The sequence below is a fragment of the Mus pahari genome, chromosome 8, assembly GCF_900095145.1.
Source record: "Mus pahari chromosome 8, PAHARI_EIJ_v1.1, whole genome shotgun sequence".
NCBI lineage: Eukaryota > Metazoa > Chordata > Mammalia > Rodentia > Muridae > Mus > Mus pahari.
Window position 1 is genome coordinate 46,050,845 of NC_034597.1, and position 10,221 is coordinate 46,061,065.

At 51.4% G+C, this 10,221-nt stretch overlaps 2 protein-coding genes across 2 annotated transcripts; both read left to right on the plus strand.

The window, feature by feature from the left end:
• The first annotated feature begins 1,760 nt into the window (after nt 1-1,760).
• Nucleotides 1,761-5,111, plus strand: Il25 (interleukin 25). The gene is made up of 3 exons (XM_021204103.1): nt 1,761-1,844; nt 2,020-2,264; nt 4,363-5,111. The coding sequence occupies exons 1-3, from the start codon at nt 1,836-1,838 to the stop codon at nt 4,616-4,618; spliced, it is 510 nt and encodes a 169-aa protein (XP_021059762.1). The 5' UTR covers nt 1,761-1,835; the 3' UTR covers nt 4,619-5,111.
• A 548-nt stretch (nt 5,112-5,659) lies between these two features.
• Cmtm5 (CKLF like MARVEL transmembrane domain containing 5) lies at nt 5,660-8,241 on the plus strand. The gene is made up of 5 exons (XM_021203978.2): nt 5,660-6,046; nt 6,957-7,109; nt 7,592-7,684; nt 7,836-7,920; nt 8,013-8,241. The coding sequence occupies exons 1-5, from the start codon at nt 5,921-5,923 to the stop codon at nt 8,024-8,026; spliced, it is 471 nt and encodes a 156-aa protein (XP_021059637.1). The 5' UTR covers nt 5,660-5,920; the 3' UTR covers nt 8,027-8,241.
• Nucleotides 8,242-10,221: the final 1,980 nt, after the last annotated feature.

Sequence of the window (10,221 nt, forward strand, 5' to 3'; positions counted from 1 at the left end):
AGTGCACAGGAGCAAGACCAGCAACGCATAAAGGGAAATGGTATCCAGGACCATGGGGGTGGGGGAGTGGGAGAAGGGAGGAGCACTGGAGCAAGGGTGGGAGCACTGAGGCAAGGGTGGGAGCACTGGAGCGAGGGTGGGAGCACTGGAGCGAGGGTGGGAGCACTGGAGCAAGGGTGGGAGCACTGGAGCAAGGGTGGGAGCACTGGAGCGAGGGTGGGAGCACTGGAGCAAGGGTGGGAGCACTGGAGCGAGGGTGGGAGCACTGGAGCAAGGGTGGGAGCACTGGAGCAAGGGTGGGAGCACTGGAGCAAGTGTGGGTATGGCACTGGCTGAAGACATTCCTGGCCTTATTATTCTTCCCAAGTGTCCTAACGGTGGCCACCAATGGTTTCTTCTCAGTGCCTCCCACTGTCCCAGGCCCCTAAGATTCCCCCAAAGCAGTTTCTTCCAACTTTTGAGAATTCCCTCTGTTGTCATGACACCGCTGCCTCCAGACTGTTTTGTCCCACAGCGGTCCTCTATAATATGCATTATTCCTGCCTCCCTTTGTTTACTTTCTGATCCCTTGGTTACTTCAGGAGTATTTTCTGAGGGAAAGCACATGCAAATCAGCACAGGTTATTCTAGAGACAGTGTGTATGAGTGTGTTGGGGTGGGGCAGATGGTCCCTGGGCAAATAGAGAACGACCCAGAGGAAGCACACTGGCCGCTTTCTGCACAGTCCTCCCCGGCAGGCTGGACCTTGATTGGCCTGTGTCTTTGGAATCTGTCTTCTGGAGTATACACACACCTACCTAGCTAATAGGGCCCCATGAGAGTGCAGAGGTTGAATGGGCCCCCTATGGCTGGAGAGTGGCAGCTATCCTTGTTGTGAGCCTTGTCCCTGGGGCCCTATGCACAGGGGTGAGACCTCCTGCTGGGTCTTAGGGACCTCAGTGTCCTCTTCTCCATGGTCCACTCTCATTTGTGCAGTGTAGACAATCACCCACAGCTTCTTCCATCACTCTTGCCCACCCAAGCAGAAAACTCCTTCAGGCATATCCTGGTCGCATTGTAGGGTGAGGGCTGCATCCTTATCCCAGGAAGAGGTCAGGGAAAGTCTAGGGACAGGGATGGGAACAGGGTGGCAGTGAGAAGCCAAAGGGGAACTGGGGGCAGTAATGGACAGTGAGGAGAAGTCATGCTCAGAACAGCTGGAATCAGCGAACAAAGGGGATGGCGGCCCAGGAGGCTGAAGAGGAGGCCAGTGTTTATTAGAACAGGTGGTCAGAGACATCTAGGAAGAAGAGCAGAAGAGCGACAGCTGGAGGTCAGATCCTAGGCAGGAAGTCTTGGAAATGGTGCCCCTGGAAAGGAGACCACAGGACATTTCTTTAATTTGAGGTCGCACACATCAGGGAAATTCCCATCATGCCAGCCCACAGAGACAGAGAGAGAATTGCAGGATGCTATTCCTACGACCCCCCGCCCGGAAAGTGCAAGGAACAAAGTTTACCCAATCAGCTGACAGGCTGATAATGATGACCATTACAACTTCCATGAGAGTAGCATTTAATCAGCTTTTGGGAACACTTTCAGGGTTGGTTTTTTTTTTTTTTTTTTTTTTTTTTTTTTTTTTTTTTTTTTTTTTTTTTTTTTTTTTTTTTTTTTTTTTTTTTTTTTTTTTTTTTTTAATCTCAAGTCACTCCCTCTAAAAGATAGTGGAAATAAATTTGAATAAACAAAACAGGTTTGCTGAAAATAAAACCAGGACACCTCAGCTGCTCCAGTCAGCCTCTCTCAGAAGGCCTGTCAGGCAGGGTAGTGCCTGTGACTGGTGAGCAGTGTCCGGCATGTACCAGGTGAGTGGCCCTGATGTCTGACAGAGGACTGGCTGGGAGAGAAAGGAGATGGTGCTGAGTGTGTAGGAGGGCGGGCTTCCAGGCTTCTGGTCTCAGGGAGCTGCAGGAGGTAGGGGGTGGGGCTCCTATAGGATGGGGACCTGCGAGTAGCTTTCTCATTGGTTCTTGCTCATAGGCTGTTGCATTCTTGGCAATGATCGTGGGAACCCACACCGTCAGTTTGCGGATCCAGGAGGACTGCAGTCACTTGCCCAGCTGCTGCCCCAGCAAAGAGCAAGAACCCCCGGAGGAGTGGCTGAAGTGGAGCTCTGCATCCCTGTCTCCCCCAGAGCCTCTGAGCCACAGCCACCACCCAGAATCCTGCAGGGCCAGCAAGGATGGTCCCCTCAACAGCAGAGCCATCTCTCCTTGGAGCTATGAGTGAGTGTCCTTAGTCCCCTCCTCAATGTTCTCATGTATCCCCCAAGGCATGGATGAGGGGCCGGGGGGGGGGAGTTCTACGCAGTTTGACCCATTTTAATTAGTTAAAAACACCAGATAGGTTTGGGAGCTACACAGGCCTGAATTTGACTCTCAGCTCTGCCCTCATTGTGTTGGGTGATGTTTTCAAAGTCCCTTCCTTCTTTCCTCTAGATTATATTCTAGAGGCGAATATATAGGTCAAATGCAACAATGTATGTAAAGCCTGTATGTACATGGATTCTGTTTCTTGTTTAGTCTTCACCATAACTCATATGTCTCTAAAGTATCAGGTAGCCGTATGTGACATATGACTACCTGATACTTTATATGTATACTTATACATATATGCCAAATGCTGTCACTCAACCCTTGTGGGGCAGGTGGGAGGCCAGATCCATAGGCTTTTTATCTTTAATCAAAACCACAGTTCTCTTAATCTTTTACACAGTTTGTCACATACATCTTGTAACTCTTTATTTATGCCATGATAGGAAATTGGGACAGAGAAACAATTTATAAATTAGGGTCTTAGGGATTCCAAACATGTGATTTCTTTTTTTTTTTTTTTTTTTTTTTTGGTTTTTTGAGACAGGGTTTCTCTGTATAGCCCTGGCTGTCCTGGAACTCACTTTGTAGACCAGGCTGGCCTCGAACTCAGAAATCCGCCTGCCTCTGCCTCCCAAGTGCTGGGGGGATTAAAGGCGTGCGCCACTACACCCGGCTCAAACATGTGATTTCATTCCTGTATACCCACGTGGTTATACACCCCTACCCCCATGTGTCTCAGTTGCTTAGCCTTACCTTTGAGGTCAGGAATTCCTGGTATAGGGAGCTGGTCAGCTTTAACTGATATTGTGTCTAAGACACCCATTCATAATGCTTTGGAGTACTCTCAGAGGCTACGCGGAAGATCTGCTTGGGGAAGTGGGGGTCTCTTCTTGGAAAGGCAGCGATAACCCTTGATAACCACTTAGCAGACTTTCTGACATATGCTCTTACAACACTGGTCCCACAAGCTGTTTCTCAGAAAAAAAAAAAAAGTAATGGTGTCAAGTTAAGTTTGTGAAAGGTTACAGAGCCCCATCCCTTGAAGATTATGCTCTCCATACATTACAATTGGCAAGAAGTCTACAAAAAGAAACCGTTAGTGTCCCCCAAACTTGTTAGATTGCAGAAGCTTTTGTTTTACAGACAGACAAATAACAACAAAACTCTACTTTGGGAAACGCTTGCAGCAGTCAGACCCCAGGTTCCCAGGGCTCGTATGGGAAATGGATCTAACACACTTGGGCTTCCTGCTAGGCTACTGGATGCAATATTTTTTTTTTTTTTTAAGTATTTCTTTCCAGTTTTTGTTTTGATCTGTTTTTTAAGTTGTTGTTGTTGTTGCTGTTGTTGTTGCCACAAATCTTTTCTGAATCGGTAAGAAAAAAAAAAAAGTCTTTTCCATGACCTAAATGTGCGTGTAATCCATGCTTGGACAGTGGCTGGAGGGTGGACATGAAGCAGCTCTCCCTGGGGAGTACGTAGAGACAAAGGAAACACGTGGCATTTGCCGTGTATTCTTTTAAATGTGCCTGTCGACTGTGTGGCACAGGTTAGCCTCAAACTCATGGCTGTCCTTGCCTCGGCCTCTCGAGTGCTGGGGTTACAGGCATGTGGCACCTCACGGCAGTTTTTAATTTTGTAATAGCTGTAATTTAGATAAACATCGTAAAACGTAATACCTTCCTAAGAAGCCTCATGCATATCAGCCCGGTGCAGCATTGGTTTGTTGAGGCTGGTAGGATAGCCCTTCACCTTCCTCTGTGCTGGACGAAGCTGTCATGTCTACGGCCTGGCATCGAGGGCCACTAGGAAAGCCATGTTTTTGTCGCCCACCTAAATTAATAGTGGGAGGAAATAAATCTCAGAGAGAAAGGGGAAGCAAAGTTACACAGTACGGGTGCCAGAACAGATTTAAGAAGTTGAGTTCCCCAACCACACCATTTGCTCCCTCCAGCATCTCTACCCCACCTGTCCCTTGCTTCTGGCCTGATCAGCTCTGTCCCCACAGGTTGGACAGGGACTTGAATCGGGTCCCCCAGGACCTGTACCATGCTCGATGCCTGTGCCCACACTGCGTCAGCCTACAGACAGGCTCCCACATGGACCCGCTGGGCAACTCGGTCCCACTTTACCACAACCAGACGGTCTTCTACCGGCGGCCATGCCACGGTGAGGAAGGTTCCCATCGCCGCTACTGCTTGGAGCGCAGGCTCTACCAAGTCTCCTTGGCTTGCGTGTGTGTGCGGCCCCGGGTCATGGCTTAGTCACGCTCGCCACCTGCCCGAGGCTGATGCCCAGTTGGGAGAGTGGGCCAGGTGTACAGTCACCTTGCCAATGTGGGCCAGGTACTGGAATGTTCAAGCCCTCCAAAGCTCTACCTGAAGCAGCAGGCTCCTGGGACAAGACGGAGGACTTGGGGAGAAACTCGGACTTTTGCACTTTTTGGAAGCACTTTTGGGAAGGAGCAGGTTCAGCTTGTGCTGCTAGAGGACGCTGTTGTGGCATTTCCGCTCAGGACCGAACTCCAAAGGCTTGCTGACCCCGGAAGCCATACTCCTGGCTCCTTCTTGCCTCTGAATCCCCCACTCCCGGCACAGGCACTTTCTCCACCTTTCCCCTTATTGCCTTTTGTTGCGTTTGTTTGCGAATGCCAACTCTGCGTGCAGCCAGGTGTAATTACTTTGAAGCGGATGGTTCTGAGGTGAAAGCTGTTATCGAATGTGAAGAGATTTGTCCAAATAAACATCTGTATTTAAAATGGTCTTATTTGTCTTTGGCATCTGTGGAACTTGAGCATCCTTCAGCTGGGTCCTCCCTTCTCTCTAGGTCCTTCTCCACTCTGCAACTCTCCCTACTTTCCTTGCGTGTCCATTACACCCACCCTTTCCCTCCCCTCTCCTCCCCTGGTCCATCCCTGAACACAAGGGTGGGGGTCACACAGCTCAACATGCAGGAGAGACAGAAGACCATTGAGGCACTGCAGTAGGCACACAGCGCCCCCTTGTCTCCCCAACAATCCTCCTTTGTCCTCTGGTTCTGGCTGCTGCAGCTTGGTCCAGCAGGGTACTGCCTGGGCTGGGCTCCAGTTCCCACCTCCCTTAAAGGAAAAGAGAGAAAGACCCAGCCAAATAAGAGGGTTAAGGTTATGGGAGGGGGCATAGACATCTTCAGGCTTTGGTTGCTGGGGACTCCTTGTTCTGCCTGTCTCTCTCCTACCCCCCCCCCCAATTCCTCTGGTTTCTTTCCCATCTCTCCCTCTCCTCGTTCCTTCTTTCCTTCTTCAGGGTGGGTTAGGCCGGAGGAAGAGGAGGGTTAACCACCTCTCCCTCACCCCTCCCCATGCCTCCTTGGGTCCCTGCAGGCCAGAGCAGAGGCACTCTAGGCACAGCTGGGTGAAGCCCATCTGGGCAAGCCTTCTCTGGGTACTGCCTTTCCCCAGAGCCCTACAGCAGGCCCCAGCTTCACTTTCAGGCTCCTGTCTGCTTCTCTAACCAGGCTTCTGTTTCCCTTCCTGGGCTGCTGGGAATCTGGTGAGGGAGAGTCTGTGTCCTGTGAGCCTCACAGAGATGTTCAGTGCTTGGGATCGCCGGGAACGGCCCCCAGAGGAAGGAGCAGCTGCAGGGCTCCAGGGCTTCGGAGTGGACAAGACCTTCCTGTCTTCCCTTAAAGGCATTCTGCTGGAAACTGAGCTGGTAACAGCTGCCTTCCCCAACCTCGTGCCCCCCCCCCTCCTATCCCAGCCCCCTGGCACAGCTCTGGGCCGGCCTCCTGTGCTCACCATTCCCCACCCCACCTTCCCAGGTTTTCTGTCGTTCCACTCGCAGGCTTTACCTCCTGCAACTCCCAGCTTTCTGGCCGCTTCTCTACCCCTAGGCAGTCTTAGCATGCATCATTCACCGCAAGACGGAAGTTAGATGGAAAGATAGCTTTCGAGGATACTGAGGGAGTGAGCCATGGGTGGGGGTGAGAAGAGGAAGAGGACGGACAGGACGAAGGCCAGTCTGTTTCTCTCCAGCTTCTAGGAAGGCTACTTCTTGACATGTCTAACTTTAAGTATTCAAGAGGGGATCTCCGGCAGCCACACTTTATCTGCCAGTTGTGGCCCATTGCTATGGAGTCTCAGGCTTGCCCTGGTTACCGAGCAGGATCACGGAGCTAACCCAGGCCATCGTTCCTATCTGCCATCCTATAGGTAGCAAGCTCCTGCCTTCTAAGCCTCCCTCAGCATGGGATCTGCTCTTGTCATCTGACTTCTAGCCATCAGGAGTAGGGAAAGCTTTGTGGGGCAGAGGTACTGTGGGCTGGTGTGTACCTTGTGTTCTGTGCCCCCGGGGACTCCCCCCCGGGGGGGGGGCTCTGCAGATTCCAAACTGATGGAGTTGCTGAGATTCCGGGGATGGCAGGGGTGGGAGGATGGAGATGTCCTTGATGGTCCCTGACACTAGGGATGAGTCACTTCTATGTCTTCACTGAGAGCTCTTCCTTCTCAGTGAGGCTAGGGTAAAAGTCCCAGCTGAGAAGAGGGGCTCCCAACCACAGCCAAATTACGGCCTGGCCTATGCATGTGTCTCCTCAGAAAGCTCCCCGTACTTGGTCCTGCAGGCCCTGACCTTCATCATCTTCATTTGCTTCACGGCCTCCATCTCTGCCTACATGGCTGCAGCGTTGCTAGAGTTCTTCATCACACTGGCCTTCCTCTTCCTCTACGCCACGCAGTACTACCAGCGCTTGGATAGGCTCAACTGGCCTTGTCTGGTGAGGAACGTTGTCCCTCCCACCCCATCCCGGTCTCTTCCTTCTCTCTGATTGCCCAATTTTCCCATAGCTTTGTGGCTCCCCTTCATTTCCACAACTGAGCTGTGCTTTGACTCGCATTGTGTCCTGTGCTCAGACGTGAACTTTTGACACCCATGAGAGCACCCTTGTCAAGGGGGATTGTCAAGGAGCATGCACAGACCTTAGACCTGTTCTCCTGCACATAAAAGGCCTAGCCCAGTCCTGTTCCATGTGGTCTGTTTACTGGTCTCCCCTCTGCCTCCTGGTTGATCTAGATTTATCTGCTTCCGTCCTCTGGGTGGGGTTGTGAGCTCACTCCCTTGGATGTCCGGGGGCATCCTTGGGCAGGAATTCAGTCTCTGAGGGCCAGATAGGGAAAGCTGACTAGTTTGGAAGATCTCCAGGTAATGATCCCTTCCAGCATCCTCCACATCGTTTCCCCCCTGCCTCTGGCTCCCCAGGACTTCCTCCGGTGTCTCAGTGCCATCATCATCTTCCTGGTAGTCTCCTTTGCTGCTGTGACCTCGAGGGAAGGAGCCGCCATTGCTGCTTTTGTGAGTTCATTCCTACAGGGCTCTCCAGCACACATCTGGTGCCCAAAACCAATCCTATGCCTGCTCATACATCATTCCCTCACTTCTGGGCCCCATTCCCCCTCCCCCAGTCTGATGGCCTCTGCTGCCCCACCCCAACCCCTCTCCACAGGTTTTTGGCATCATCCTGGTCTCCGTCTTTGCCTATGATGCATTCAAGATCTACCGAACTGAACTGATGCCCAGTACCACGGAGGGTGAGTTGTGCCCTGAGAGAGGAGATGCCCCTACCTCTTGTCCCAGATACGGCAGGCATACATGGTTTCCCTGCCTGGCTGCCTCTCCACAGGGGACCAGCAGTGATTCCAGGGTCACCTGGCTCCCACGACCAGACACAAGGAACCGTGGAGCCCATCTTTGTCATCTTTGAATTCACTGAATCCCAAGTACCCATCATCTATTCCACAGAGATGTGCACTTGAGAAGTCCCAGGGACCTGTGGGAACTGGTGAAGTTCTGGGGGCTGGGGCAGGTTGCTGTGCCTCCAAATCACTCCCAAATTAAAAAAAAAAAAATCATTAAATCCTAGTGGTGGGTCTTCTTCCTCATACAGACTAGGAAGCCAGAGAGTTATTCATGGAAACGTGCTACAGAGAGCCAAGATCCCTCTGTGTGTGTGTGTGGGGGGGGGCGGCTTAGATAGAGGAAACTGAAACTTTTGCACTTCAGCCCGACGCATCAGAGGAATGTCAGATTACCAAAATGCTGTGTGCCAGGCTGTTCTGGAGTAAGATGTCTAGGCGCTCCTGACCCAACAAGCCACGGCCTCACACACAGGCCTGTTAGGCACGGGCTACGGTCCTTTTGTGGGGTTTGTGTAGAGCTCCCCCTTGTGGTCTGGGAAGGGCTGGGCAGCAGGACCATAGAGAGGACTGGCCAAGGTCTTAGGAGAAATTCTTTTTTTTTTTTTTTTTTTTTTTTTTTTTTTTTTTTTTTTGTTTTGTTTTTTCGAGACAGGGTTTCTCTGTGTAGCTCTGGCTGTCCTGGAACTCACTTGGTAGACCAGGCTGGCCTCGAACTCAGAAATCCGCCTGCCTCTGCCTCCCGAGTGCTGGGATTAAAGGCCTGCGCCACCAGGCCCGGCTGGAGAAATTCTTAAAATACCAGCACCTGAAAGAAAAGTCCTTTTAGGTGTGAGCTGGTCACGTGCCCTGGGACTTAATTGTGGGGGAACTGGCCTCCTCAAGGCAAAGCTGGCTCTAGAACATCTTGACCTTGAAACAGTACTGTTTTGATCCGTTTTGAGTTCTTTTGAAGCTCTGCAAGCAAGGGGTCCATCCCTTTGCCAGTGGACACCCCCCCCCCCCTTCCTAGCTTGACACGTTCTCAGAACACATTTGCTGAGCGTTTCTTGTCTGCGGAGCATACGGTCAGCATCGGAGATTTAGAGGTAACAGTTGGGCATGAAAGGGCAAATCGACTCGGAAAGGAGTTTGAGACAGGACCACTCTGGGCTCCAATGGTCTAGTTCTGACACTACCTCCCCACCTGCTGGAGGAACCCACCGTGGTTCATGTGTGTAGTTCCATTCCAGCTGACTTTTTGCCCCCTCTCTTTAATGCTTTAGTCTTCTGAAATGCCTTTCCTCCTTCCAGTAAGCCTTTCTGTCGAGGGCTCCGGCTGCGAGCTCTGACTGTCCCCTGGATCTTGAACTTGGGGGATGCACCATGCTCTCCTGTGATGACTATACTTCTCTTAGTAGATTTTTCCTGCCTTCTGTTTCCTCTCTTCCTATCGCTGTGTTCTGTTAGCCATCGGGCCTGGCAGTCATTCCCAGGAAGGAGCCTTCTGGACTTTGGGTTTCCCTGGACTCTGTTCATGGTTCTCCGGCTTCCTGCAGAGTCTATGCCTGAGTCTAGATGACTGCCTGCCCTTGGTCAGGAGGACGGAGGTAGGGTGGGTAGAGTCTCAGGAGAGATGGAAAGGCTGGGCTGGGGAAGTGGGGAGAAGATTGTAGGTTTGAAAGGGTAGAGAAGGGTCTGGAGAACCTTATCCAAACGCCAGAGGATGGCAAGGTTTGCTTTCCAGCCAGAGAGCTCAGCTCCATCCCTGAGCAGCTGTGTGTCTAGTCCTCCACGGGGAGGGAGGGAGGGAGGGAGGGAGGGAAGGAGGGAGAGAGAGGAAAGGAGACAGAGAGACAGAGACAGACATAGAGAAAGATACAGAGACAGACAGATATAAAGACACACAGAGACAGAGAGACAGAAACAGAGAGAGACAGACATAGAGAAAGACACAGAGATAGAGAGAGACATACACAGAGACATAGAGAGACAGAGACAGACATAAAGAAAGACACACACAGAAAGACAGAGAGAAAGACAGAGACATAGAGAGACACACAGAGAGACATAGAGACAGATAGACAGACACAGAGAGACATAGACACATACACACACAGAGAGACAGAGACATAGAGAGACACACAGAGAGACATAGAGACAGATAGACAGAGAGACAGACACAGAGAGACATAGGCACATACACACACACACACA